This window comes from Magnolia sinica, chromosome 7 (assembly GCF_029962835.1).
Source record: "Magnolia sinica isolate HGM2019 chromosome 7, MsV1, whole genome shotgun sequence".
NCBI classification, from domain to species: Eukaryota; Viridiplantae; Streptophyta; class Magnoliopsida; order Magnoliales; family Magnoliaceae; genus Magnolia; species Magnolia sinica.
In genome coordinates, this window is record NC_080579.1 from 52,655,786 (window position 1) to 52,679,766 (window position 23,981).

General features: G+C 36.2%; 1 protein-coding gene and 1 non-coding gene across 4 annotated transcripts; both read left to right on the forward strand.

Moving 5' to 3' along the window:
- Positions 1-9,827: 9,827 nt before the first annotated feature.
- LOC131252414 (small nucleolar RNA R71) lies at positions 9,828-9,933 on the forward strand. The gene has a single exon (XR_009174436.1). It is a non-coding gene; the product is annotated as a small nucleolar RNA R71 (small nucleolar RNA).
- A 12,691-nt stretch (positions 9,934-22,624) lies between these two features.
- LOC131252069 (LRR receptor-like serine/threonine-protein kinase SIK1) lies at positions 22,625-23,928 on the forward strand. 3 transcript variants are annotated; one of them, XM_058252990.1, is made up of 3 exons: positions 22,625-22,750; positions 23,608-23,678; positions 23,760-23,928. In XM_058252990.1, the coding sequence occupies exons 1-3, from the start codon at positions 22,712-22,714 to the stop codon at positions 23,884-23,886; spliced, it is 237 nt and encodes a 78-aa protein (XP_058108973.1). In that variant the 5' UTR covers positions 22,625-22,711; the 3' UTR covers positions 23,887-23,928. The 3 variants fall into 3 exon arrangements, 1 of the variants encoding a protein (XP_058108973.1); XR_009174146.1 differs by having other exon boundaries at positions 22,642-22,750; positions 23,608-23,684; XR_009174147.1 differs by lacking the exons at positions 23,608-23,678; positions 23,760-23,928 and adding an exon at positions 22,927-23,250.
- Positions 23,929-23,981: the final 53 nt, after the last annotated feature.

The window sequence follows — 23,981 nt, forward strand, 5'->3', positions numbered from 1 at the left end:
CGCCACAACAGATGTAATTAGACGAACCCGAGTCGTATTAGAGTTGGCGGCAGTAGTTTGGCCACGCGGAGTGTTTGCGCACTCTATGTCGCTCAACTCAACGTGCGCTCGTGCTAGTCAAGTTCGTCAAGTAACCCGATTATCCGATGTATGTTCACCATGTATGGACGCTACTGCTTGAATCTAGGGTACCGAACTTACCAATGAAATCCTATTAACCTTGGTACCTTGATCCGCTAAGACTCATGAGCCGGACATGGTAGTATGGGACACCGTGGTCGAGCTGTCGGCCTACGCTGGGGTGACGAGCATCCCCGTAGTGACCAATGAGCAACTAAACTCGTGAGCCAATTATGGTGGTATGGGACACTATATTCGTGCTGTCGGCCTACATTGATTGGTGACGAGCCCTTTGTAGTGACCTCGAGCATGCCTGTATACCGCATTGAGGTGACGAGCCTTGGTGTAGTAACGAAGGTATGATAGGCGTGCATTGATTGGTGACGAGCCCTTTGCTACGACCTACAAACATATGATCATATGAGATATCTAGGACTGACAACCTTATAATGGATCACTGTTTGGATGGTGACATGAGGAAGGTATCTTAGCTTCCCAATCCTGCTGTATGAAAAAGACTAATAACAACTTGGTAATCCTATCCATGCACCGCATTTGCATGTGCTTTGTAGATGTGGCGCACTTTGAGGTGGTGTCATGCGTAACGTAAGATGAAGATGCTGAGGGTGTACGCGTGAGGGCACGCATCATTTTGCATACATCCTTGCATTAACAAGAGTACTTAGGATTTATTTAATTGTTCTGCTTTATCATTACTACTTGATTGAACTGATAACATGTTAACCAGTGCCTTATTGTTCCACTGAGTTGATCACTCACTCCCACGTTCTGGGGCGGTGTTAAACACCCACCAGACTCTGTCTTAGGTTCTGATGTTGCAGATGTTGATGCGACTTCTGAGGCAGAGCGGGAGATGGATGATGATGAGGCTGCTTTCTCTTATATGCAGTTTTCAGACGGGTTCTAGCGAGCCTTGTTCTGATGCGCGGGATGCTGGGATTATTTTTGGGAATTTAAATGATGTAACTTGATACTTGTAATTTTGTTAAGTAACACTTTCATACGACCTGGTTGGTGAATGTACTTCAGGGATTTACACTTGTACACATATGTTTCTATAAGTCTTCCGCTTGCTTTCTTCACTTATCCCTGAATTATATCTGTGTTTTGGCTTAATCTATTCCATGTTTTATGCACTAATATAGTCACCATATATCCATCATTAAATATGTTGCATAAGTGATGTTTTGGAACTCGGGAGCTGAGTTATGCTCGACCCCTGAATTTCAGGGCGCTACATATAGTCATTCATTTTATAGCTCTACCAAGCTTCTACACATAGTTGTGGTATTTTATTCTACTCAATTTCAGTAACCTCATAACAAATCAAACAAGCAATTGAGAAAGGAAAAGAAAAATCAAACACAAAGAACAAACATTTTATGTGGAAAACCCTTTTAGGAAAAAACCACACCATAAAGTGATGATCAATCCACTATATCAAAAGAATTATAAGAGATGGAATAACTTAAAGATGGAAAAATGCTAGCTCCCTTCAAAACCCTTTTTGGCTCTGAAGCTCTCTATTTGTCCTAGCCATAATTACCTAATTATAAGGGTATTTATACACTTCGTATACAATTAGAAACAAAACCCACACTTTCGCAAACGTGTGCAATTGGCGATCTGATTGTCAATCCAATCGACAAGACTCGACAAACCATTAATCCAATTGACACCTCTGTCGATCGAATTAACAAACTTTCAAAAACATCTAAGGCGAAAACTAGATTTTTTGGTAATATTTTAATTGAATCGATAGGCCGGTCAATCAAATCAAAAACTCTACTTTTGGCACTAGGATTAAAGCAAATAGATCAACAATGTCCACCATGACTTTAATCATCCATCTTCATTGCTCCATGCTGCTATCACCATCTTTAATTTTTAATAGGAACACAATCATCACTGCTTCTTGTGCCCACTCCATCTTCATTTCTTCTTCGTCAAGCCTAAAGAAGTTGAGCAAAATTAAAACTTCTTTGCATGAACCACCTTTGTAAGATTGTCCACTGGATTCTCGCCTGTGTGAATCTTCTTGAAAGTGACACTTCCTTCCTCTAGCATCTGCTAGATAAAATGATGACGAACATCAATGTATTTAGTCAATGAATGATACATCAAGTTCTTCGTCAAATTGACAGAGCTCTCATTGTTGTTCACAACCCCAAGTGTAGGGTCGCGATGCTATAATAATCTCAGTGAGACCGAGGTCGAATCCACAGGGACTAAACTCATGTGTATTCTAGAGGCAAGTAGAACTAGAACTAGAAAAAGATATGAATCTAAATCTGAAATATAAAGAGGTAATTGTGAGTAATTTAATAGAAACTTGTAAATTCAAAGGTTGGAACTAGGGTTTGCATGGATCCATTTGTAACACTCAGGGTGATTCCTTTACTTAATTCAATTAACACAATTGGAATTGGAGTCTTATCCTATCCAATTAGAAGATATATCAAGTAAGATTAAATTTGAACTTCCTTTGAACTAATTCTCAAAAGAGGAATATTATGATAATTGGTAGAGATTCCATCACTAAACCATGCCCATGAGACAATAACAAACAACAAGATTTACCAATCCCATAATCTCAAAACAGGAAAAGAAGATACTCAAAGTTATTGCAGATCTACTGTAACTTGAGTCCCATTAAAAACTAAAGGTATTCCTTAAGAATCAAATTATAATCAATGAAGGTTCAACATGAGCAAGAATCAAAGCAATAGAAACATCCCATCATACTACAAGCTTCACCTCTTAGCCCTAACTAAGAGGTTTAGCCAACCATAGAGATGATTGGATCTAAAACCCTAAAAGAAAGTATGAAAACTAAGGAAGAAAGGAAGAAAAATGCTTGGCGACGACTCTCCACCCTTATGCATTGCTCCTCTAAACCCTAGATAGATGCCCAGGGATGCCCTAAGGTCTCCTATTTATAATTGGGGTGCTCTAAGCTTCAAACAGACTTAAGAAATTTGGAAACCACCTCAAATTTATGCACTCCGCGTAAACTCTGCGTATGTCTGCGTAATCATTCGATGACATTGAACTGCTTTTGATGTCATCGAAGGTGTCTTTTATACATACTTTTTTCACGTTGTTGTAACTTCATTCAGACTATATAACCTTCAATGTCATCGAAGGTGTCTTTGATGTCATCGAGCATTGTTTAATGAATCGATAATGCGTCCAAAATAGTCCAACGAGTTATTTCAAAATTTTCAATAAATTTGATGTCATTGAAGAGGTCTTAGATGTCATCAAGCAGGTTTTGATATCATCGATGAAGACTTCGAGTAATTGAACATTTTGCCTAATATGTCTAGCGAGTTTTTTTAAAAATCCACATAAAATTCGATGTCATCGAACTTGCTTCAATGCCATCGATCAAAGCTTTAAGTCATCGAACAAGTCCTTGAGTCAAATAAAAATGTCTTCAATTTATCCAGCAACTAACTTGATTTTCATTCATAAATTCGATGTCATTGACCCATGTTCAATGTCATCGAATAGTAGCTTCAATGTCATCGAATGGTGATCGATGACACAATCAATGTGAATCTACACTTATTCTTTTGACTTCTTTCCTTCTCCACTTGGTTTTCTTGAATCTTAGGACTTTAAAATCTTCAATCTTTATCTCTTAAGATCCATTCTTTGCCTTGGTGATCTTTGAGCGTTAAATCCATACTTTTAGCAACTTTTCCAATCCAAGCTCTTAAATTCACCTCACAACACAAACATGAGTAAAATAGGACATTAAGCAGTATCATGTTCATAAAAACAAGATATAAATGGGAGATGCAATATTTGACCCTCAACATAATCCCCAACAAGCATTTTGCTAGTCCTGAGCAAAGTATGTGAAAAATAAACCTCAATGCTCAATGTCTAAAACCTCTTTAAGAAAACAATCTTTTTCACACTCAAGTATGAATGTGTATAATTAAGATACAAAAGAAAGATTTTGAAAACCTAGAGTTGAATCACAAAAGCAATTAATCAAATAAGTTTTTTATCCATTAAATCAGAGCATAGTTTACATATCAAGTTTTTTAATGTGCTTAGTGAAAATCAACTTACTTCCCATATGAATATTACCTTTTCATCATGCTAGTCATGCTCATCACTTCAAGACTGGTTTGAAACTTAAGTATTGATTCCAAACTTATCCCATTCTCCGTCTTTTTCCAATCTTTGATTTTATATCGATGGTCAGTTTTTTTTCATTCTTTATTTTGCCTTCTTTTCCAGTCCTTTCATTCTTTTTATTCTTGATCATAATACATAACCTTTTTGTCAATGTCCTACTTTTTAACTGGTTCTTTTCTTCTTTTAAGGTGGATAAAATTCTCCAAACTTGATTCTCACCATTTATCAATGATTCACATACTAACAATCAAAATTTTTAGCATGTCTTACAGAAGACAAATTGCATGTGTCTTGTGATTTAGATTGACATGATTTTCAAACTTCTTCTTAATCAATTGAGAGCTAGAACATAAGTGATAGATTACTTAGTTGATCAAAATTCAATCTCTATCTTATCATACTCAAATCATTCTTAAGTACACAATTCATCACTTCCCAAATAGATTTCAACTTGAAACATTGAAAATTTTCAAAAAATTTGCTCAAAACTGAGAAAACACTTATTACTTTACCTAATACTCCATCCCCAACCTAAAAATATACATTGTCCTCAATGTAAAAGAATTAAGCATGTAATACAAAAATAAGCAATGAAAAGAAAATGGAAGTGATGGAAAGGTAATACTTGAAGAAGGAATTTCGAGGCTTTTCTAATGGTCTCATTGTGAAGATGGGTTAGCACAAGAATTAAACCAACAAAAGTAAATGATCCTAAATAGTGAAAAGCAAACTGTCCTAAATAGTGGAAAGCAAACTATCCTAATCCTATCATATATGAAAGCAATAAACCTAACTATACCTCCGTCAGACTAAGAGGTCAATCCTGGTAAATAGGATCAATCAGAGGTATGGACATGTCCTCTTAATTAAATTTCTCAACAAATTGTTTTAATTGGTGTCCATTCACTTTGAAAATATTGTCATTGTTTGGATTCTGAATCTCGACGGCCCCATGAGGATAAACGTTAGTAATAGTGAAAGGGTCGATCCAACGAGATTGAAGTTTTTCCAATGAAAGATGTAACTGAGAATTATACAAAAGGACCTTTTGACTTGGTGTGAATGATTTTCGAAGAATGTGTTGGTCATGAAACACCTTCATCGTGTCCTTGTAAATTCTCGAGTTCTCGTATGCATCATTTCGGATCTCTTTAAGTTCATTCAACTGAAGTTTGCGTAGCGAGCCATTATTGTCCAAATTGAAGTTCAAATTTTTAATAGCCCAATAGGCCCTATGTTCCAACTCCATAGGCAATTGGCAAGCCTTCTCATAAACAAGTCTAAAGGGAGACATTCCAATAGGAGTCTTAAATGCAGTAAGGTAAGCCCATAAAGAATCGGTCAATCAGATTGACCAATCCTTATGGTCAAGGTTAACCATTTTTTTCAAAATATGTTTAATTTTCCTATTGAAAATCTTAACTTGCCCACTTATTTGTGGGTGATATGGAGTGCTCACCATATGTGAGATGCCGTATTTCTTTATTAAGTTCACAAATGGCCTATTACAGAAATGTGAACCCCCATCACTAATGGTGGCTCGAGGCATTCTGAATCGAGAAAGGATGTTCGCTTTTAAGAATTTAATGATCGTTTGATGATCATTGTTCCGACATGGGATCACATTGACCCATTTAGTGACATAGTTTACTGCTAGCAAAATATACAAATCCAAAGCGATTAGGGGAATGGTCCCATGATATCGATGCCCCAATAATCAAATGCTTTAATGATCAGAATGAGGTTCAAAGGCATCATGTTTCGATGGGACAATGCTCTCAACTTCTGACAACACTCATAAGCTTTGTAAAACTCATGAGTGTCCTTGAACATAGTGGGCTAGTAAAATTCACACTGTAGAATTTTGGACGTAGTCTTTTTGGTAGAAAAGTAACCACCACAGGCCTGAGAGTGACAAAAGGAGATGACACTTTGGTGTTCATTGTCTGGCACACATCTCCTTAAGATATGATCTGGGTAATATTTAAATAAATATGGATCATCCTAGAAGAATTTGTGTACCTCGGTAAAGAATTTCTTCTTATCTTGCGTAGTCCAATGTGTTGGTATGAAACCTGTGGTAAGTTAATTAGTAATATCTGCAAACCAATGTGAATGGGAGACTTTAAACAATTTGTTCATCAGGGAACATGTCATTTCTGTGTCGTCTTAAGTGAATCAGATAGATCAAGGTGGGAAAGGTGGTCAGCCACTACATTCTCTCCTCCTTTTTTATCTTTTATTTCCAAATCAAATTCTTGGAGTAAGAGGATCCATCTTATCAAGTGGGGCTTAGCATCATTTTTAGAAAGAAGATACTTGAGTGCCGCATGATCAGTGTAAATGATGAAGTAGGGCCTAAATTTTTTCAAAGCGAATACTACGGTTAAGAGTTCTTTTTCCGTGGTAGAGTAGTTCACTTGGGCAGGATTTAAAGTTCTACTTGCATAATGAATAACATACGACTTCTTTTCTTTTCTCTAGCCTAAAATCGCTCCAAGAGTATAATCAGACGCATCACACATAATTTCAAAAGGAAGGCTTCAGTCGAGTGGCTGTATGATTAGTGTAGTGGTTAACATGCCCTTGAGCTTAGAAAAAGTTTCCTGGTATTGCTTAGTCCACTCGTGTGGTATATCTTTTTAAAGTAGATTGCATAAAAGGTGAGAGAGGTGACTAAAGTCCTTTATGAATCGTCTATAAAATCTGACGTGTCCTATCAAGGATTACACGTCTCGTATGTTCTTGGGTGGAGGTAAGTTAGAGATAAGATCAATTTTAGCCTTATCTACGTTAGTTCCCTTGGACGAGATGATATGTCCAAGGAAAATTCCCTTACGATCCATGAAAGGACATTTCTCTTAATTTATCACCAAATTCTTTTCCTCACATCGATTCAACATACATTTAAGATTCTCCAAATAATCGCCGAAGGATGGACCAAAGACAGAGAAGTCATCCCTGAAGAACTTTAAATATTACCCCACCATGTTAGAAAAATAACTCATCATACATCGCTGAAAAGTGACGGGGGCATTATATAGCCCGAATGGTATCCTTTGGTAAGCAAAAGTGTCGTAAGGACATGTAAATGTTGTCTTTTCCTAATGTTAAGGAGTTATCTCTATTTGGTTGTAGCCCGAATACCCATCAAGGAAGCAATAATACAAGTGACCAGCTAGCCTTTCCAATATTTGCTTAATAAAGGGCAAAGGAAAGTGGTCCTTCCTCGTGATGGTATTCAATTTCATGTAGTCAATGCACATTCTCCAACTAGTAGTAACTTTAGTTGGCACGAATTCATTGTCAGTATTAGCTACGATGGTGATTCCGAACTTCTTAGGAACCACCTGAGTTGGACTCACCCATTGGCTATTGGATATAAGGTATATAATACCCACATCCAATAGTTTAAGTACCTCGGCTTTAACCAATTCCTTCATGTTTTTATTTAATCTACGTTGTGGTTTCCGGGAGGTTTTCACATTATCCCCTATATAAATGTGGTGAGTAAAAATCAAAGGATCAATTCTAATGAGAACTGCAATCGACCATCCAAGGTCTCCTTTGTGTTTAATGAGAGTAGAGATAAGCATACTCTCTTGTTATAGCTCAAGGTGGGAAGAAATCACTATCGGGTATGTCTCATCTTGACCTAAATAGACATGTTTCAATTCAAAGGGCAACGGTTTTAGGTCAAGCTTTAGTGCTATAAGGTTAAACGGTAGAGACATTACATCAGTTTAGGGCAATTTTTCAAATTGTGGCCTCCACCATTTAACTTCAAGCACCGGTACAATATCAAGCATAGTTCCCATCTCCCTAATCATATCATCATTTAAATCATGGGAGCGGGCCAAGCACATCTCTAAAGGGTTAGAGGTTAAGGTCATCAGAGTTCTATCCTCCACGAAAGCATCAATCAAGTTAATATCGTGGGCATCATCATCCTCTACCTATTTGCTCACATTGAAAAAGATATTGAGCTCCAATGTTAAATTCCCAAAAGATAAATTAATGACTTCATTCCTACAATTCATGATTGCATTTGATGTGGCAAGGAATGGGCGACAAAGAATGACATGAATTTGAGTGCTCATGTCCATGATGGGTTGAGTATCCAAGATGATAAAATCTACTCGGTAGTAGAATTTGTCAACCTGGACCAATACATCCTCAATTATCCCTCTCGGTACATGACTGAGCGATCAACAAGTTGTAACACGGATCGGGTGGGTTTTAATTCACACAGACCTAGTTGTTGATAGACCGAGTAAGAGATCAGATTTACATTAGCTCCTAAGTCAAGAAGTGTGTGCTCAATCCGGTAATTTCCAATTACACAAGCGATGGTTGGGCTATTAAGATCTATATACTTCTGTGACACATCTTGCTTTAGGATGACACTCACTTTTTCTGTCAAAAAGATCTTCTTTGGGATGTTTTACCATCTTTTGGTCATACATAGGTCTTTCAAAAATTTAGCATATGAAAGTATTTGTTTAACAACATCCAGTAGAGGAATGCTGACCTTTACTTATTTCAACACCTCTAGAATATCCTAAGAGTTAGAAAGAGGTTTTAGTGTAATCAACCATTGGGGAAATGGAGTAATTAGCTTGCCTTAAGGTTCCAATTCTAACTCATGTAGAGTGTTGTTAGGTCTATCAGTTTCATTTATTTATGGGTCCTTAAACTTTTCAACCCTTACTGGAATAGATTTGTCAATTGTTATCCCACTCTTAAGAGTAGCGATAGACTTGGCTTGCTCCATTTGGTTTAAAGAGCTCAGGTCGCTGACTTCATACTGCTGTCTTGGATTGGGAAGAGGTTGAGCTAGAAGGCTTCCTTTTTCCCCAATTACATTTTTTGCCTAAAGCCCTTATATGGCCTTTGTAGGGTCTTGAAAGGCTTGAAGCATACCCTGATTGAAATGCTCTTGATTTTGAAGATGCTTTAAAACTAGATCCTCTTGAGGTTTCCCTTAATTTAGAATTGGATTAGGGAATCCTTAAAGAGAAGCAGTTTGTCCATTACTCCAACTAAAGTTTGGATGATTTCTCTAACCAGGATTGTATGTATTTGAAGTGGATCCACTGAAAGGTCTTTGGTAATTGTTCACGATATTAGATTGCTCATTTAGTACCTCTTGAAAAGTAGGTATTATTGGACAATTTTCAGTTGTGTGAATGTTGCAAGCACAAATACCGCAAACAGTTTTCGTAGCCCAATCCTTCTTTAGTTCCATGGTCTCGAGTTTTCTTGTGAGATTAGTCACTTTAACATTTATATCATCATCTTCTTTCAAAAGATAGATTCCGCCCCTCTCATTTGATTGAGTACGCCTAAAAGTGGTGCTAGATTTTGGGGAGATGTCCCATGATTGTGTGTTTTCAGTAAGCTTGTCAAAATAATCCCACACATCATCGACCTCTTTGTTCATGAATTATCCATTGCACATTGTCTCGATAATTTGTCGCATGGAAGAAGTCAGCCCATCATAAAAGAAACTTGTTATTCACCAAGTTTCAAAACTATGTTGTGGGCATGAATTGACAAGATCCTTGAACCACTCCTAACATTGGAAGAATGTTTTATCTTCTTTTGGGCGAAGTTCATGATTGAATTTTTAAGGGTGTTCATTTTATGATATGTGAAAATTTTCTTAATGAACTCCCTTATCATGTCATTCCATCTGCCAATAGATCGTGGACATAGTGAATGCAACCACTTCATAGCTTTCTCTTTCAAGGAGAAGGGAAATAGTTTCAGCCTGACCATGTCCTTAGACATGTTCAGTAAATATAAAGTGGCTATAATCTCATCAAACTCTTTCATGTCTAACTATGATTTTTTAGATTCAAGTCCATGGAATTTTGAAAGGAGTTGGATCACCCCTGGTTTGATATCCATATGTCCTATATTTTCTAGAAAAATCATACATGAAGGTGTGCTCACCCCTGCCGGTTGTAAATAGTCTCGTAAAGTATGAGGCGGGGTGCTTGATGCAGCTCGTTTTCATCTTGGATTTCCTCAACCCTACGTTGAGGTGGATTTGGAGGTTGATTGATCAGTTGATTGGCAGCCATAACTTCTATTAACTCTGTAGATCTCGAGTGATGTCTAATCCTGTGATGGATAGATAACCCCTCATCCAATCCTCCACTGAAAGGATGTCGAGTGTTATCACAGACCCACTTGGGCATGAAACACTCTTAGCCTTCAATTTCAGAATTTAACCTAACCCTAAAAAGAAAAAGGAAAATATAAATCTAAAAAATAGAAAGAGAGAATTAGAAAGAAGTTACCAAATTTGAAGTTTCTATATTGTGATCCTGCAGAAGAAGAAGGAAAGAAAATTAGTTTTAAAAAAAGATATAAGAAAGCAACCTAGTTTCTAAAAATGAAAAAAAAAAAAGTAAACTAGTTTCTAAAAATAAATTAGGAAATTTTCTAAAAAATAAAAAAGTTAGTTTCTAAAAACAAATTAAGAAAGTTTCTATTATAAAAGTAGAAAGTAAATTATTTTCTAAAAATAAATCAGAAAAACTCTAACCTAAAAATAAAAAGTAAACAAACCCCAATCTTAACCTAATTCTAGAACTAGTTAACCTCAAAAAATGCAACCGTTAGTCCTTTGCAGCGGTGCTAAAAACTTGTTCACAACCCCAAGTGTAGGGTCACGATGCAGTAATAATCTCGGTGAGACCGAGGTCGAATCCATAGGGACTAAACTCGTGTGTATTATGAAAGCAACTGCAAGTAGAACTAGAAAAAGATATGAATCTAAATCTGAAATATAAAGAGGTACTGCGAATAATTTAATAGAAACTTATCAATTCAAAGGTGAGAACTAGGGTTTCTATGGATCCACTTGTAGCAATCAGGGTGATTCCTTTACTTGATTCAATTAGCACAATTGGAATTTGAGTAATATCCTATCCAATTGGAAGATATAGTAATTAAGATTAAATTGGAACTTCCTTTGACATAATTCTCAAAAGAGGAGAATTATGATAATTGGTAGGGATTCCATCACTAAACCATGCCCAAGAGACAATGGTAAACAACAGAATTTACCAATCTCACAATCTCAAAACAGGAACAGAAGATACTCAAAGCTATTGCAGATCTACTGTAATTTGAGTCACAATAAACCATTAAAAATTGAAAATATTCCTTAAGAATCAAATTATAATCAATGAAGGTTCAACATGAACATAAATCAAAGTAATAGAAACATCCCATCATGTTATAAGCTTCACCATTTAGCCCTAGGTAAGAGGTTTAGCTAACCATACACATGATTGGATCTAAAACCCTAGAAGAAAACATGAAAACTAAGGAAGAAAATAAGAAAAACTCTTGGCGATGACTCGCCACCCTTGTGCTTTGCTCCTTCAAACCCTAGATAGATGCCAAGGGATGCCCTGGGGTCTCCAATTTATAATTGGGGTGCTCCAAGCTTCAAACTGAATTAAGAAATTTGGAAACCACCTCAAATTTAGGCACTCCGCATAACCTCTGCGTAAGTTTGCACATTAGTTCGATGATATCGAACTGCCATCGATGTCATCGAAGGTGTCTTTTATACGTACTTTTTTCACGTTGTTATAACTTTATCTAGACTCTATAACCTTCTCTGTCATCGAACTTACCTTCGATGTCATCGAGCATTGTTCAAGGAATCGATAATGCGTCCAAAACATTGTGCCCAATATGTCCAACAAGTTTTTTCAAAAATCCACATAAAATTCGATGTCATCGAACTTGCTTTGATGCCATCGATCAAAGCTTCGAGTCATCGAACAAGTCCTCAAGTCACGAAAAATGTCTTCAATTTGTTCAGCAACCAACTCGATTTTCATTCATAAATTCGATGTTATCGACCCGTGTTCGATGTCATCGAACAGTGATTGATGACATAATCAATGTGAATTCTACATTTGTTCTTTCGACTTCTTTCCTTCTCCACTTAGTTTTCTTGAATCCTAGGACCTTGAAATCTTCAATCTTTGTCTCATAAAATCCATTCTTTGCCTTGGTGATCTTTAAGTGTCAAATCCATGCTTTTTACACCTTTTCCAATCCAAACTCTTAAATTCGCCATGCAATGCAAACATGAGTAAAATACGACATTACGTAGTATCATGTTCATAAAACCAAGATATAAATGGGGGATAATATGCAATATTTGACCTTAACAATTGTCATAATGCATAGGCACAACTTCATAGTAAAGCCCCAACTTATTTATTATACTTTTTAACCAAATAGCTTCCTTGAATGCCTCCATTCTTCTGTGTACTTAGCTTCGACTATGGAAAGTGCAACCATAGACTAAGGCTTCAACATCCAACTGATAGCTCCACCCGCTAACACAAATGATTAATTGAAAATTGACCTTCAGTTATCCACATTCCCTACATAATTGACATCCACACAACCTATAAGTTTCTCTTTAGCATTTTTGAATGTTAAGACATAGTCCATCGTACCTCGTCTATAACGAAGTAACCATTTCACTTCTTCCAAGTGTTGCTTGCTAAGTTTGATGACATGTATTTGCTCAACACCAACTGCATGTGAAATATTTGGTCTAGTATAAACCATGTCATATATGAAACTGCCAACTACGCTCGAGTAGTGCACATAAGACATATACTACTTTTCTATATCTATGATAGGACATGTTATAAAAAAAGCTAAAAGTGAGTAGCATGGGGTGTACTAACTAGTTTAGCATCTTTCAGTCCACACTTGACCAAGAACTTCTTAAGACAACTACAGCATGCTTCTTTCACTGTCTCTATCTATATCAATGTCGAGAATCCTTTTTACAACCTATCAAGCCCCAAACTTGGGAACCTGGATAAAAAAATTCATGTCCACTGAATCCGGTGCCAATAGCTCTGCAGTACCCCATTCTCGAATCCCAACTCCCATACGCCAGGTTCCGATCTTGGGATCATATGAGGAAGATTTTTAAGGTGATTTTTTTTTTTGTACATGAGCATAACCACAACCAAGGTCACAAAACCATCATCACCATGTATCCATTAATAAAATCTTTTAGTACAATGCTAAAATGAAAATACAATATATAACCAAAACTCAAAAGATCAGGCTCATACTCCAAGCTCAATGTTGTTGATACGCCCTAGCATCACCTGCAACGTAAACAAATGTGCATAAGCTTCTTATGAAGCTCAGTAGAGTGAGTGTGTGTGTGCACAATGCGTATGATAATAATACATATATCAATGTATGCGGAAGATGGAGGCTTAAACTACTAAGTTCATGAATGTTGTTAGCCATACTAAGTCTATGCAATGTAAGGCCTATATGGCCAAATATCATATACTAGAGATGTAATGCAAATATGCTGATTCTTAACTAGTCCACATATCATAACAATTTGTCACTGAAAACATCACCGAGGTCTAGTACACTCCAACACTGGCTACTGCCCCACCGCGTACATGGCCAAGTAAGTGGAAAAGACCTTACTATTTGCCTTGCTAGTAAAATGCAAATACCCACTTGGTTCATCGATAACGAACCCATTTATGAGCTGATAAGACTCAACCTAGCTTTTAGCCCCCTACCCTCAGACAAATAAGGTCACACCCCTTTTCAACTGACCTTGACATAGTGGGAGATGCGGCCTACTGATATTTGGCACTCGAGCGCTCATGTTTTCCACTTGGTTTCCATGTTGAAGCATCCTAATGGTATCACAAGGGTTTATGGACTTTCACCCAAGGACATCCATAGCACCTTAATGCTAAAACAAATATTTTCGGTTGCCATCCATGATATGCTTGTAGAGGCCACAACCTCGATATTACTAGGGTGTAAAAGTGATCATGACATACATAATGCATGAGTCATGTTGTCTTAGTCATGCAATAAATTTGTACATACCATGCAATCATGTGGGGCAACCCTATCTCATATGAGGTCCCGTAAGTATCTCAAACCGAAAGGCGTGTGCTATCACTACCAAAAAAAGGATCAAAGGCTATGGATAAAAGTCATAGCTAAAGATCTATTGCTACAGTTATAGTCTATAGCAAGATCGTAGCATTAATACCTTAGACATTGCTTTTGAAGAAATGGCTACGAATTTAATCCATAGCCATTGCTTCTGTAGCGAAATTTACATAGAGCTACGGATAAGATTTGTAGCTAAAAGTATTAAGAAATCCATAGCAATAGGCTGAAGTTAGCAACAACTACAAATTTTAGAACTAGGGCTACGGCCAATATCAGTGGCCAGTGCTTATTTAAAAATAATGTATAATAATGGTGTCTAATACCATTGTTAGTACATTCCCCGATATATCAACTCATCTAAAGCTCATATAAATAAAGACTTCATGGCATAATCATTCATTCATTCATTCAATCAAATACAATCATTCATTTTAATCCATTCATAAAAGCAAAATAACAACAAAAATAGTTATCTATCTATTCAAAGTTTTCTGTGATGATTGATGAAAAAATGCATCACACTTAGAAATACATTATCAAAATTTGAATCTTTCATTTTTCACACCACTCATGCACTCTCTTTCCCCTTCATATGCTACCTTCAAAACAAAACCATTATAATAGAAGGAAACTTCATCAATAGTATTGTACCAAATCGAAACCTATTAAATGAAGTAAAGTTCATCAATAACACATCTAAGGCTGCAACTCATGCAAGCTTGATCATGGCGAGGAAAACAATGGAAAACCAATGAGTACAGCGACCATCTTTCTCTTTAAGTGGCTTCTCTGTATTTGCATGAATAAATGGCAATCCTGAAATTTTCAAAGAAGATGAGCTTATCAAGTTACAAAGGTTAAACACGATCAGACAATACAAAGCCATATATCTTTAAAAGAAGAAGAAGGAAAAAAAAATTTAAAAGAGATAGGTGAACACAAAATACAAACTACAAAATAGAGCCACATGATCCACTACCACATTTGCACAAATCAAATTACACCACGAAGCCAACACAATCCAATCCAATTTGGACAACAAATAACACTTCCTTAGGCCATGAGACACCCACGATGAACCTGAGACACCACTAGCATCTCTGATTTTATTCCTAGTCCACTTACACACAACCCTTAAAATGTTGCAAGGGATAGCTATCTGTATTAGCATCCTGGACTCTAGGAAATGTGGAGTCATGCCCTGGCTCCCCATATATGTACCTGCATATCATATAATTTGCAAATGAGTATAGTTCTCACATTGGCAAATAAATAGATGGAGACATGATGGTTAACTTGAGTACTTGAAAATAATAGAATTTTCCTCTGTTCTTTGCCATCCACATACTACAAATGCCCGGAAAGTCACACAGAACAATGCAAGACTAGCTTGTCTAAGTAACACAAAACAACATGAAATAGATATAGTAAAAGAAACATGATCTCAATTTTCATGTTCTCCATTATCTTAGACGACCACGTTGGGTAAATTATTCAAGCAGTGATGTTGAGAGCCATATTTTTTTTTTTAAACATAACACAATTTTATTGAGAAAAGAATGAGTGAAGCCAAGATATTTCAAGTAGTGGTGTTGAATACAAAAATGAAACATAAAAATACAAACCTAAAAGTTTCTGGATCATTTGGATTTCCAAAAAGAGAATGCTTCTATTGTGGTCCATCTATATCATCAAAGGATCTAACTACCTCCATCTACACAATTTTCAACAGTGTAAGAAAGACAAAGAACTTTATAATGTACAAAATTTCAAAAACATAAAAAATAAAAATAAAAAAGACAAAGGAATGATAGTCACGGAAGAGGAACTCTTCAAGGAACATAAACAAGTCATATCAATCAATCTCCTTTCACTAGACCAAAATCGTCATTTAGGAACAGTTTAAAACCGTTCCTAAATGCTTTTGGAACAATGTAAAACCGTTCCTAAATGAGGCGTCATAAAAAAGGAACAGAACTGTTTTGGGTACAAATTTTAGGAACGGTTTTAAACCATTATAGTGTCAACGGTCACATTTTAGGAATGGTTTTAAACTGTTCTTAACTTTGCCAACGGTCAAATTTTAAGAACAATTTTAAACCCTAATAAACACATGAAATTTAGGATCAAGGGAAATAAATTAACAGAAGTTTGTTGCATTTCATCAAATTAGAGATTAATCCAAAGAAAAACATATGAAAATAATGTGCTTGAAGATGTTTCATTGCAAAATCTAATTTACAAAAATGAAAAATCTAATTTACAAAAAGCCCCAAATAACTTATCAAATATGGAAAGAATAACTTAAACTTTCATAATCTTATGAAAATGATCTAGTCATACTCTCAGAATCATTATGAAAAAAAGACACTTTTGATTCTGTGATTTCACCATAGGCAACATGCTTCTTTGTTATAGAGACCAATTGAGCACTTATGCATGCTTTTAATCCTTTAAGATGATTACATAACAATAAAAATCCTTTATTTGATAGTTCTTATTTATATGGGCTACTAAAATCACAGGGTGTGTAAATCGAGTTACCCAGCAATGATTCTTTCAACAGCAATATATGTGAGAGAAATTGATGCACCACCTACACCATTACATGGACCACATGTTCAGATCGTAAGTTGACTTCACATACATACAAATATAGATGTTGGAATGATGATTGAACAATGATACAGGAATTACTTGATGCTGAAATCGTTATAAGATATCCATTCCAGGATGTCTCTAATAGAGGTTTACATCTAGAAAATAAGAAATAAAAAAGTCAGGATTCACAGTAGTTCCAATCATAGATGAACACATCTACTTCAATGCTTTTAGATGTCACATAGGAGGTGTGTAATCCATTTTAGAGATTTAAACAATCTTTACCTCTTCATAGCATTGCATTTTAATTTTAATCCATGGCAAAAAATGGTCAATTTTTTTTTCAAAGGAAGAAAATGCGTCAGATTGTTATGGCTGTTATAGGGCCATCATGGATGCGTGAAGTAAAAAAAATCTATTAACAAAAATCCAATCAACTTTCACCTTCATGGAATATGTTTGCATTTAGATCAACACCAATAATCCTTAAAGCTCTAGCAATCCTTGCCCCTTCTGCAACCTAATCATGTAATACAATAACATCATTCATCATTTCTCATAAATTAAAAGCTACATAAAACAAATGCACATTATATAGATGAACGTATAAGCAATTTACATCTGCCCATTACCACTTAAGCACACCCTTTATAGGCACAAGTTTCGGTGCATATATCTATGTTGTGGGTGGGTTAAACCTTCTTGGAAATGAAAAGGATGGTTTAACATTCAATAAGAAAAAGGATGACATCAAAATTGGAACTTGAAAGTAGCCTCTACATAGGCAATAGAGATGTGTCTACCAGAACCAGCCTACCTTAATTAATTCATCATAGATGAACCCTGCACATTGAAGGCTTGGATCCAACAAACGAGCTATCTGTCTTTGGATAAGAACTTCAAATGGCACCTAAATAAAAAGCTACATAAAACAAATGCACCTTATATACATGAACATATAATCAATTTACATCTGCCCAGTACCACTTGAGCACACCCTTTATTAGCACAAGTTTCGATGCATATATCTATGTTGTGGGTGGGTTAAACCTTCTTAGAAATGAAAAGGCAATGACAATGATGATGATTTAAAGATTGAAAATCCATTATGGGTTAAACCTTCTTGGAAATGAAAAGAATGGTTTAACGTTCAATAAGCAAAAGGATGACATCAAAATTGGAACTTGAAAGTAGCCTCTACATAGACAATAGAGATGTGTCTACCAGAACCAGCCTACCTTAATTAATTCATCATAGATGAACCCTGCACACTGAATGCTTGGATCCAACAAATGAGCTATCTATCTTCAGATAAGAACTTCAAATGGCACCTAAATAAAAAGCTACATAAAACAAATGCACCTTATATAGATGAATGTATAAGCAATTTACATCTGCCCAGTACCACTTGATCACACCCTTTATTGGAACAAGTTTCGGTGCATGTATCTATGTTGTGGGTGGGTTAAACCTTCTTAGAAATGAAAAGGCAATGACAATGATGATGATTTAAAGATTGAAAATCCATTGTGGGTTAAATCTTCTTGGAAATGAAAAGGATGGTTTAATGTTCAATAAGAAAACGGATGACATCAAAATTGGAACTTGAAAGCAGCCTCTACATAGACAATAGAGATGTGTCTACCAGAACCAGCCTACCTTAATTAATTCATCATAGATGAACCCTGTACACTAAAGGTTTGGATCCAACAAACAAGTTATCTGTCTTCGGACAGGAACTTCAAATGGCACCTAAAGATGTTAAAAACTAATGGTAAGTTATTAGAATACAGAAAGCAGAAGGAATGGAGAAGGAAAAGGTGATACTTCTACGAATCATATGAACTTCTAAGAAAAAAATCATGAAGCGTAGAAGTATCTCGCCTCGGGTACAAATAAAGCACCTTTTGGACCAGTAGCATTTTGTGTAGCAGTGTGGAGGTCCTCATCAGTTAAGTCATCACATGGCCATGTAGCTTATTGCCTGCCATCAAAATGAACAAGGTTTATCGGATAAACCACGTGTAATTAATCAAAACATCAAACACATGATAATAACACAACTAGATACTAAAGGTAATAAATGGAAACATACATAATGACATTTATCACTCATCAAGCACAAAAAAAAAAAGACTATTGTTGTTGTTGCAGATCAAAAATTTAAAAAAAAAAACCGCGGACACTACAATGTCATTTTACAACATAACAAAGTTGGGACTTCAATCATTGGATATAATCAAGTAGAGTTTATTTAATCAAGGCCACTTAATGGAGTGGCCCTCCAATTCAGTCTCCCTTCTATGAAAAGCAAGAAGACAAATTGTACAGATTATAAACCAAGTGCCTCAACAACACATACTTTTCCTTTCTCATCTACACAAAATGTAAGTCATTGATCGACTGTGTAAAAGTACTTTAGCTTAGGCTTACCAATAAATTTAAATATAAACCCCTTGAGCTTTATACATGCAAATGTATGCCATGTGCCAATCACCTAAAACATAATGAACAAAAATGTCAAGTGGGCTTGAATAAGAAGCTAAATGATCTAGAAAACAATGAATCATACCTCCACCCGAGAGCTTTGTGATGCCTTCCTCCATCTATGGAATTTGATGGTCATCGTCAAATTGAACCCATTTACCTGTATCAAGAGCCATCCTCGATGCTCATAACATACAAAAAGAATGGATTAAAAGGCTTCATAATTTTCCTGAGTTAAGTAGACACTTACCATTTTCTTGTCTTCAAACCCTTTTACACCCTTGTATAAGAATTCAATGTAGTCATATCCATGCCTACTCCACAAATGCATCAACATATTTTCATGGTGAAAGTTCACATACAAGATTACCTTTACTCCGGCAACAGCGATCCGGCATCTACACCAACATCTAAAGGGCTATAAATGGCTAGTTAGTAAAGCTACAAATGGAGGCGAAATTCTTTCAGTTTCTCAAAATTGTGGGAGTTGGGTTTAAAGCGAGAGCTCCATATATGTAGTTGTTTTAGGGTTAGGACATGAAACTGGCATGGAAGAATCCCAACTAACTTGGAATGCCAAAAGGATAAGAGAATTATGATAGATGCATATTTAATAAGTTGGAAATTCATATACAATACGAACACAAGAGAGTTGTCAATAGCTAGATGCCCATATCATATAGGCTCTGTATCATAAGGGCTACAATCAGCTATATCTGTTACATGTTGATAGAAATAGAAAAGTTCCCTCTTGGTGTCCTTCCTTCTTTCCTCTAAGCATCATGAGTCAGATTATAGCACAAACATGCCTACATTCATATCCATATTTCTAACAAAATGGCCTATCCATCGAGTGCATTTTCAAGATATTGAAGGGGGGACTAAAAAAACAATCAAAAAAATGAGATCAGGACGTCATATGTATTGAGCATAATTCCACACAGTAGCTAGAGAAATTAAAGCTAGCATTGGTGGAATTATGGTACTTATAGGATAGTTGTCAATGTGCATTACATACATGTAAACAAACAATTTTCACATATGCAAAGGTCAACACGCATCTATGTGTATGTGTGATTGTGCATATACAAGGATTTTCCAACAATGAATCAGTACCAAGATTATATGCCCTAATTCCTGCAACATGTGCATTTTGCTCACAACTATACATCATGCATTTACATCCATGCACACTTTCATGAATATTTAATGCAACATGCATACAAATAAAGATGACAAGCTTAGGAATCTAAGAAATTTAATTTTTGTTGTAAAAGAATTATACTTGAGAAAACTTCCACTCAATTTATCAGTCATGTGGCAACCAAAAAGATGACAAGGTTAGGAATCTGAGAAATTTAATTTTTGCTGTAAAAGAATTATACAATTTTGTCTCTAGGCTAATCTGAAGATATGGCACAAATTAATCAACATACAGAAAGTTTTCATTAGAATTCTAGAAAACTAAAACAGTTATCCCATATTCTAATAATGAATTCATGACTCTGAACTTAAAAAGATACTATAGAAAAAAAAAGGAAAGAAAGAAAGAAAAGAAAAAAAGGTATAAAGGAACTCGCAGCCAAAAAGCAAGCTGAATAGTTCCTTAAGAAAATGTATTTCTAATTCAGATAAGCCTCGCTTGTAAAAGACGAGGTTCAACAAATGAAACTAAGGAAATACTGTCAAATACAAAGATGAGAGGGGAATACAGCCAAACTACATTGGATCTACAGAATATTACCAAATGGCCATTTTCATTGTGTTGGAAACATCCACATTGGTTGTAAATATCAAAATTATGCTACTTGACAGAGAACATCCACAATCACACCTACACGTAAACTCTTTTACAATCCAAATAGTGTAAACAAAAAACAGCAGTAGTTGTCTGCAAAAAGAACTCTTTTCCACAGATTCCTCATATCCAAACAGGGCCTAGGTTTACTTCGATGGATAAATAACTCTACATTTTTAATTCCTATTGAATTTATTATAAAAGACGAGATTAGTTTCTCTTCTTCTGTTAACTCAATCTTACAACGTCTTCTTTTCCCATTTTGCAAGTTAGATCCATTTACAATCAGTAAGTTGTGGATCTTAACTACACTACAAGAAAATAGGCCTTTAGCCACAATATTTTAGCCTCAGTTGAAAAAATGGAGGCTAAATGTGTTTTTTTAGCCTTGGTTGCTAAGGAACTGAGGCTAAAAGTTCATTTTTAGCCTCAGTTGCATAGGAACCGAGGCGAGAAGTCTACTTTTTAGCCTCAGTTGCATAAGAACCGAGGCCAAAAGTCTACCTTTTAGCCTCAGTTGCATAGGAACTGAGGCAAAATGTCTACCTTTTAGCCTCAGTTGCATAGGAACCGAGGTGAAAAGTCTACCTTTTAGTCTTAGTTGCATGGGAACCAAGGCGAAAAGTCTATTTTTTAGCCTCATCTGCATAGGAACCGAGGCGAAAAGTCTATCTTTTAGCCTTAGTTGCATAGGAACTGAGGCGAAAAGTCTACCTTTTAGCCTCAATTGCATAGGAACCGAGGCAAAAAGTCTACCTTCTAGCCTCAATTGCATAGGAACTGAGGCCAAAAGTCTACTATTTTACCTCATTTGCATAGAACCAACGCTAAAAGTCTACTTATCGGGACAAGCAAAGGCTCCATGGGCTAGCGAGCGGCCACCGTGATGTATGACTTCTACCCACACTGTTCATCCATTTTTTTCATATCATTTTAGAATACTGGACAAAAAAAAAAAGAAGACAGAATCAAGTCTTAAATGGACCACACAGTGGCGATTAAATTCCTAACATTGAAAAATTCTCGGGGCCACGGAAGTTATAGATCAGTATGATATTTATTTTTTCACTTCATGAAGTATATATAACCATATCAACAGGTTGGATGGAAAATAAATGGCACGGTAGATCCTAAGAAGGTTTTAATGGTGGGCGTCCTTAACACCGCTTCTTCTTATGGTGTGGTCTGCTTAAGCCTTTCATCTGCCTTATTTTTGATCCAGCACTTTAAAATGATATAGAAAAATGGATGGACGGTGTGGATAAAAGTAACACGCCCCCTTAGTGGCCCGTGGGGCCTCCGCCTGTACCGAGCTCCGAACAGGAGGGGATAGTACCAGATCCACGCCCTACTTTTTAGCTTCACTTGCCTAGAACCGAGGCTAAAAGTGAGAGAGAGCGGAGACTCGCTATCGATAGGTTTTTACCCGAACGAAACCAGAAAAATGAAAAGAACAAAAGAAAAAGGAGAGAGTGAGAGGGAGGGAGAGATCGTAGAAAGAAAAAGAAAGGAAGATGAAAAAATGTAAAAATGGAAGATCTGATCTTCAATCGATCTCGACATCGCCAGGTATGTGCGAATCTCCCTTCGATCTGTGTTATTCACCATGCAATCTGGCATTTCTCCCCATTTCTTTGACCATTCGCCGCTGATTGAAGAAGGGAATCGCTAGGGTTTCGTGGTTCTTGGAGTGTCGGTTCCTCTCGAAATTGTGGTGGGAATCGCTAGGGTTTTTTTTTTGGTAGGAATGGTTGGGTTTTGATGCGTTTGGTGGGAAAAAGTTTCGGAAAATTCAATCTTGTGCCTTTTTTTTCCTGCATTTTGTGTGTTTTTGCTGGAATTGCTGAGTTTCTGGAAATCGCTTTTGATTTCATCGGGGAGAGTTAGGTTTTGGATGCGGTAGATGTGGGAGAAATCCCAAAGGTTTTATTTTTTGCATATTGTGTATGAGTTGTGGTTTGATTTGTAGGAATTTGCTTTGGAGTTTCTGAGATTGGCCCCTTTCGGAGATCTCTCTTCGACTCTGATGTGATTTGTTTGGAAATTAGGGTTTTGGCCTTTTTTTAAGCAATGCTCCATCTGGTGAATTTTCAGAGAAGTGGAAATTTAACAAGCATTTTGTCTAATAAATTAGATGCTTTGATGTTCTTTTCTGAGATTTAGTTTCATTTCATTTTACTGCATTTTATTTCCATACTAGTAAGGAAAATGTGGTTTTTTGGTTTTTGGTCATGCAATCTAAAACCCTATTTTATTTATTTATTATTATTATTATTATTATTATTATTATTTCTGTTTTCTATCTTTTCAGAAAAATGTCAGCAATAATTGTTAGATTTCATGATATTTATTTCATAGCTTCAGTATTCATACAACGGGGATTTTCTTCATCATTGGTCAAGGTGTTTCCTGTTTATTCTTCCTAGGTACCTACACAGTACAAGCTCACTGGGCCAATTCCACCTGAATTAGAGAACATGTCCAAGCTAAGCTATCTGTGAGGGTTCTTACTTTAAAATAAAATTTCCATTTCGGGGATATTTGTGTGTAAACTATTTTTGATAGTTTCCTTCTACAGGCAATTGAACAACAATGAACTGGTTGGTAGCATTCCGGCCGAGCTTGGACAGCTGGAGTTGTTTGAATTGTGCATGGCAAAGATCGAATGGTTCCATTCCATCAGAATTCCTGAAGCTAGAGAGTAACATATCTGTAAGTCTTAACCAAAAGATATTAGAGATGGGCCAGTCATTTGTGAAGATATTCTAATTTACAATGACGTCTCTATACAGAGGCTTGC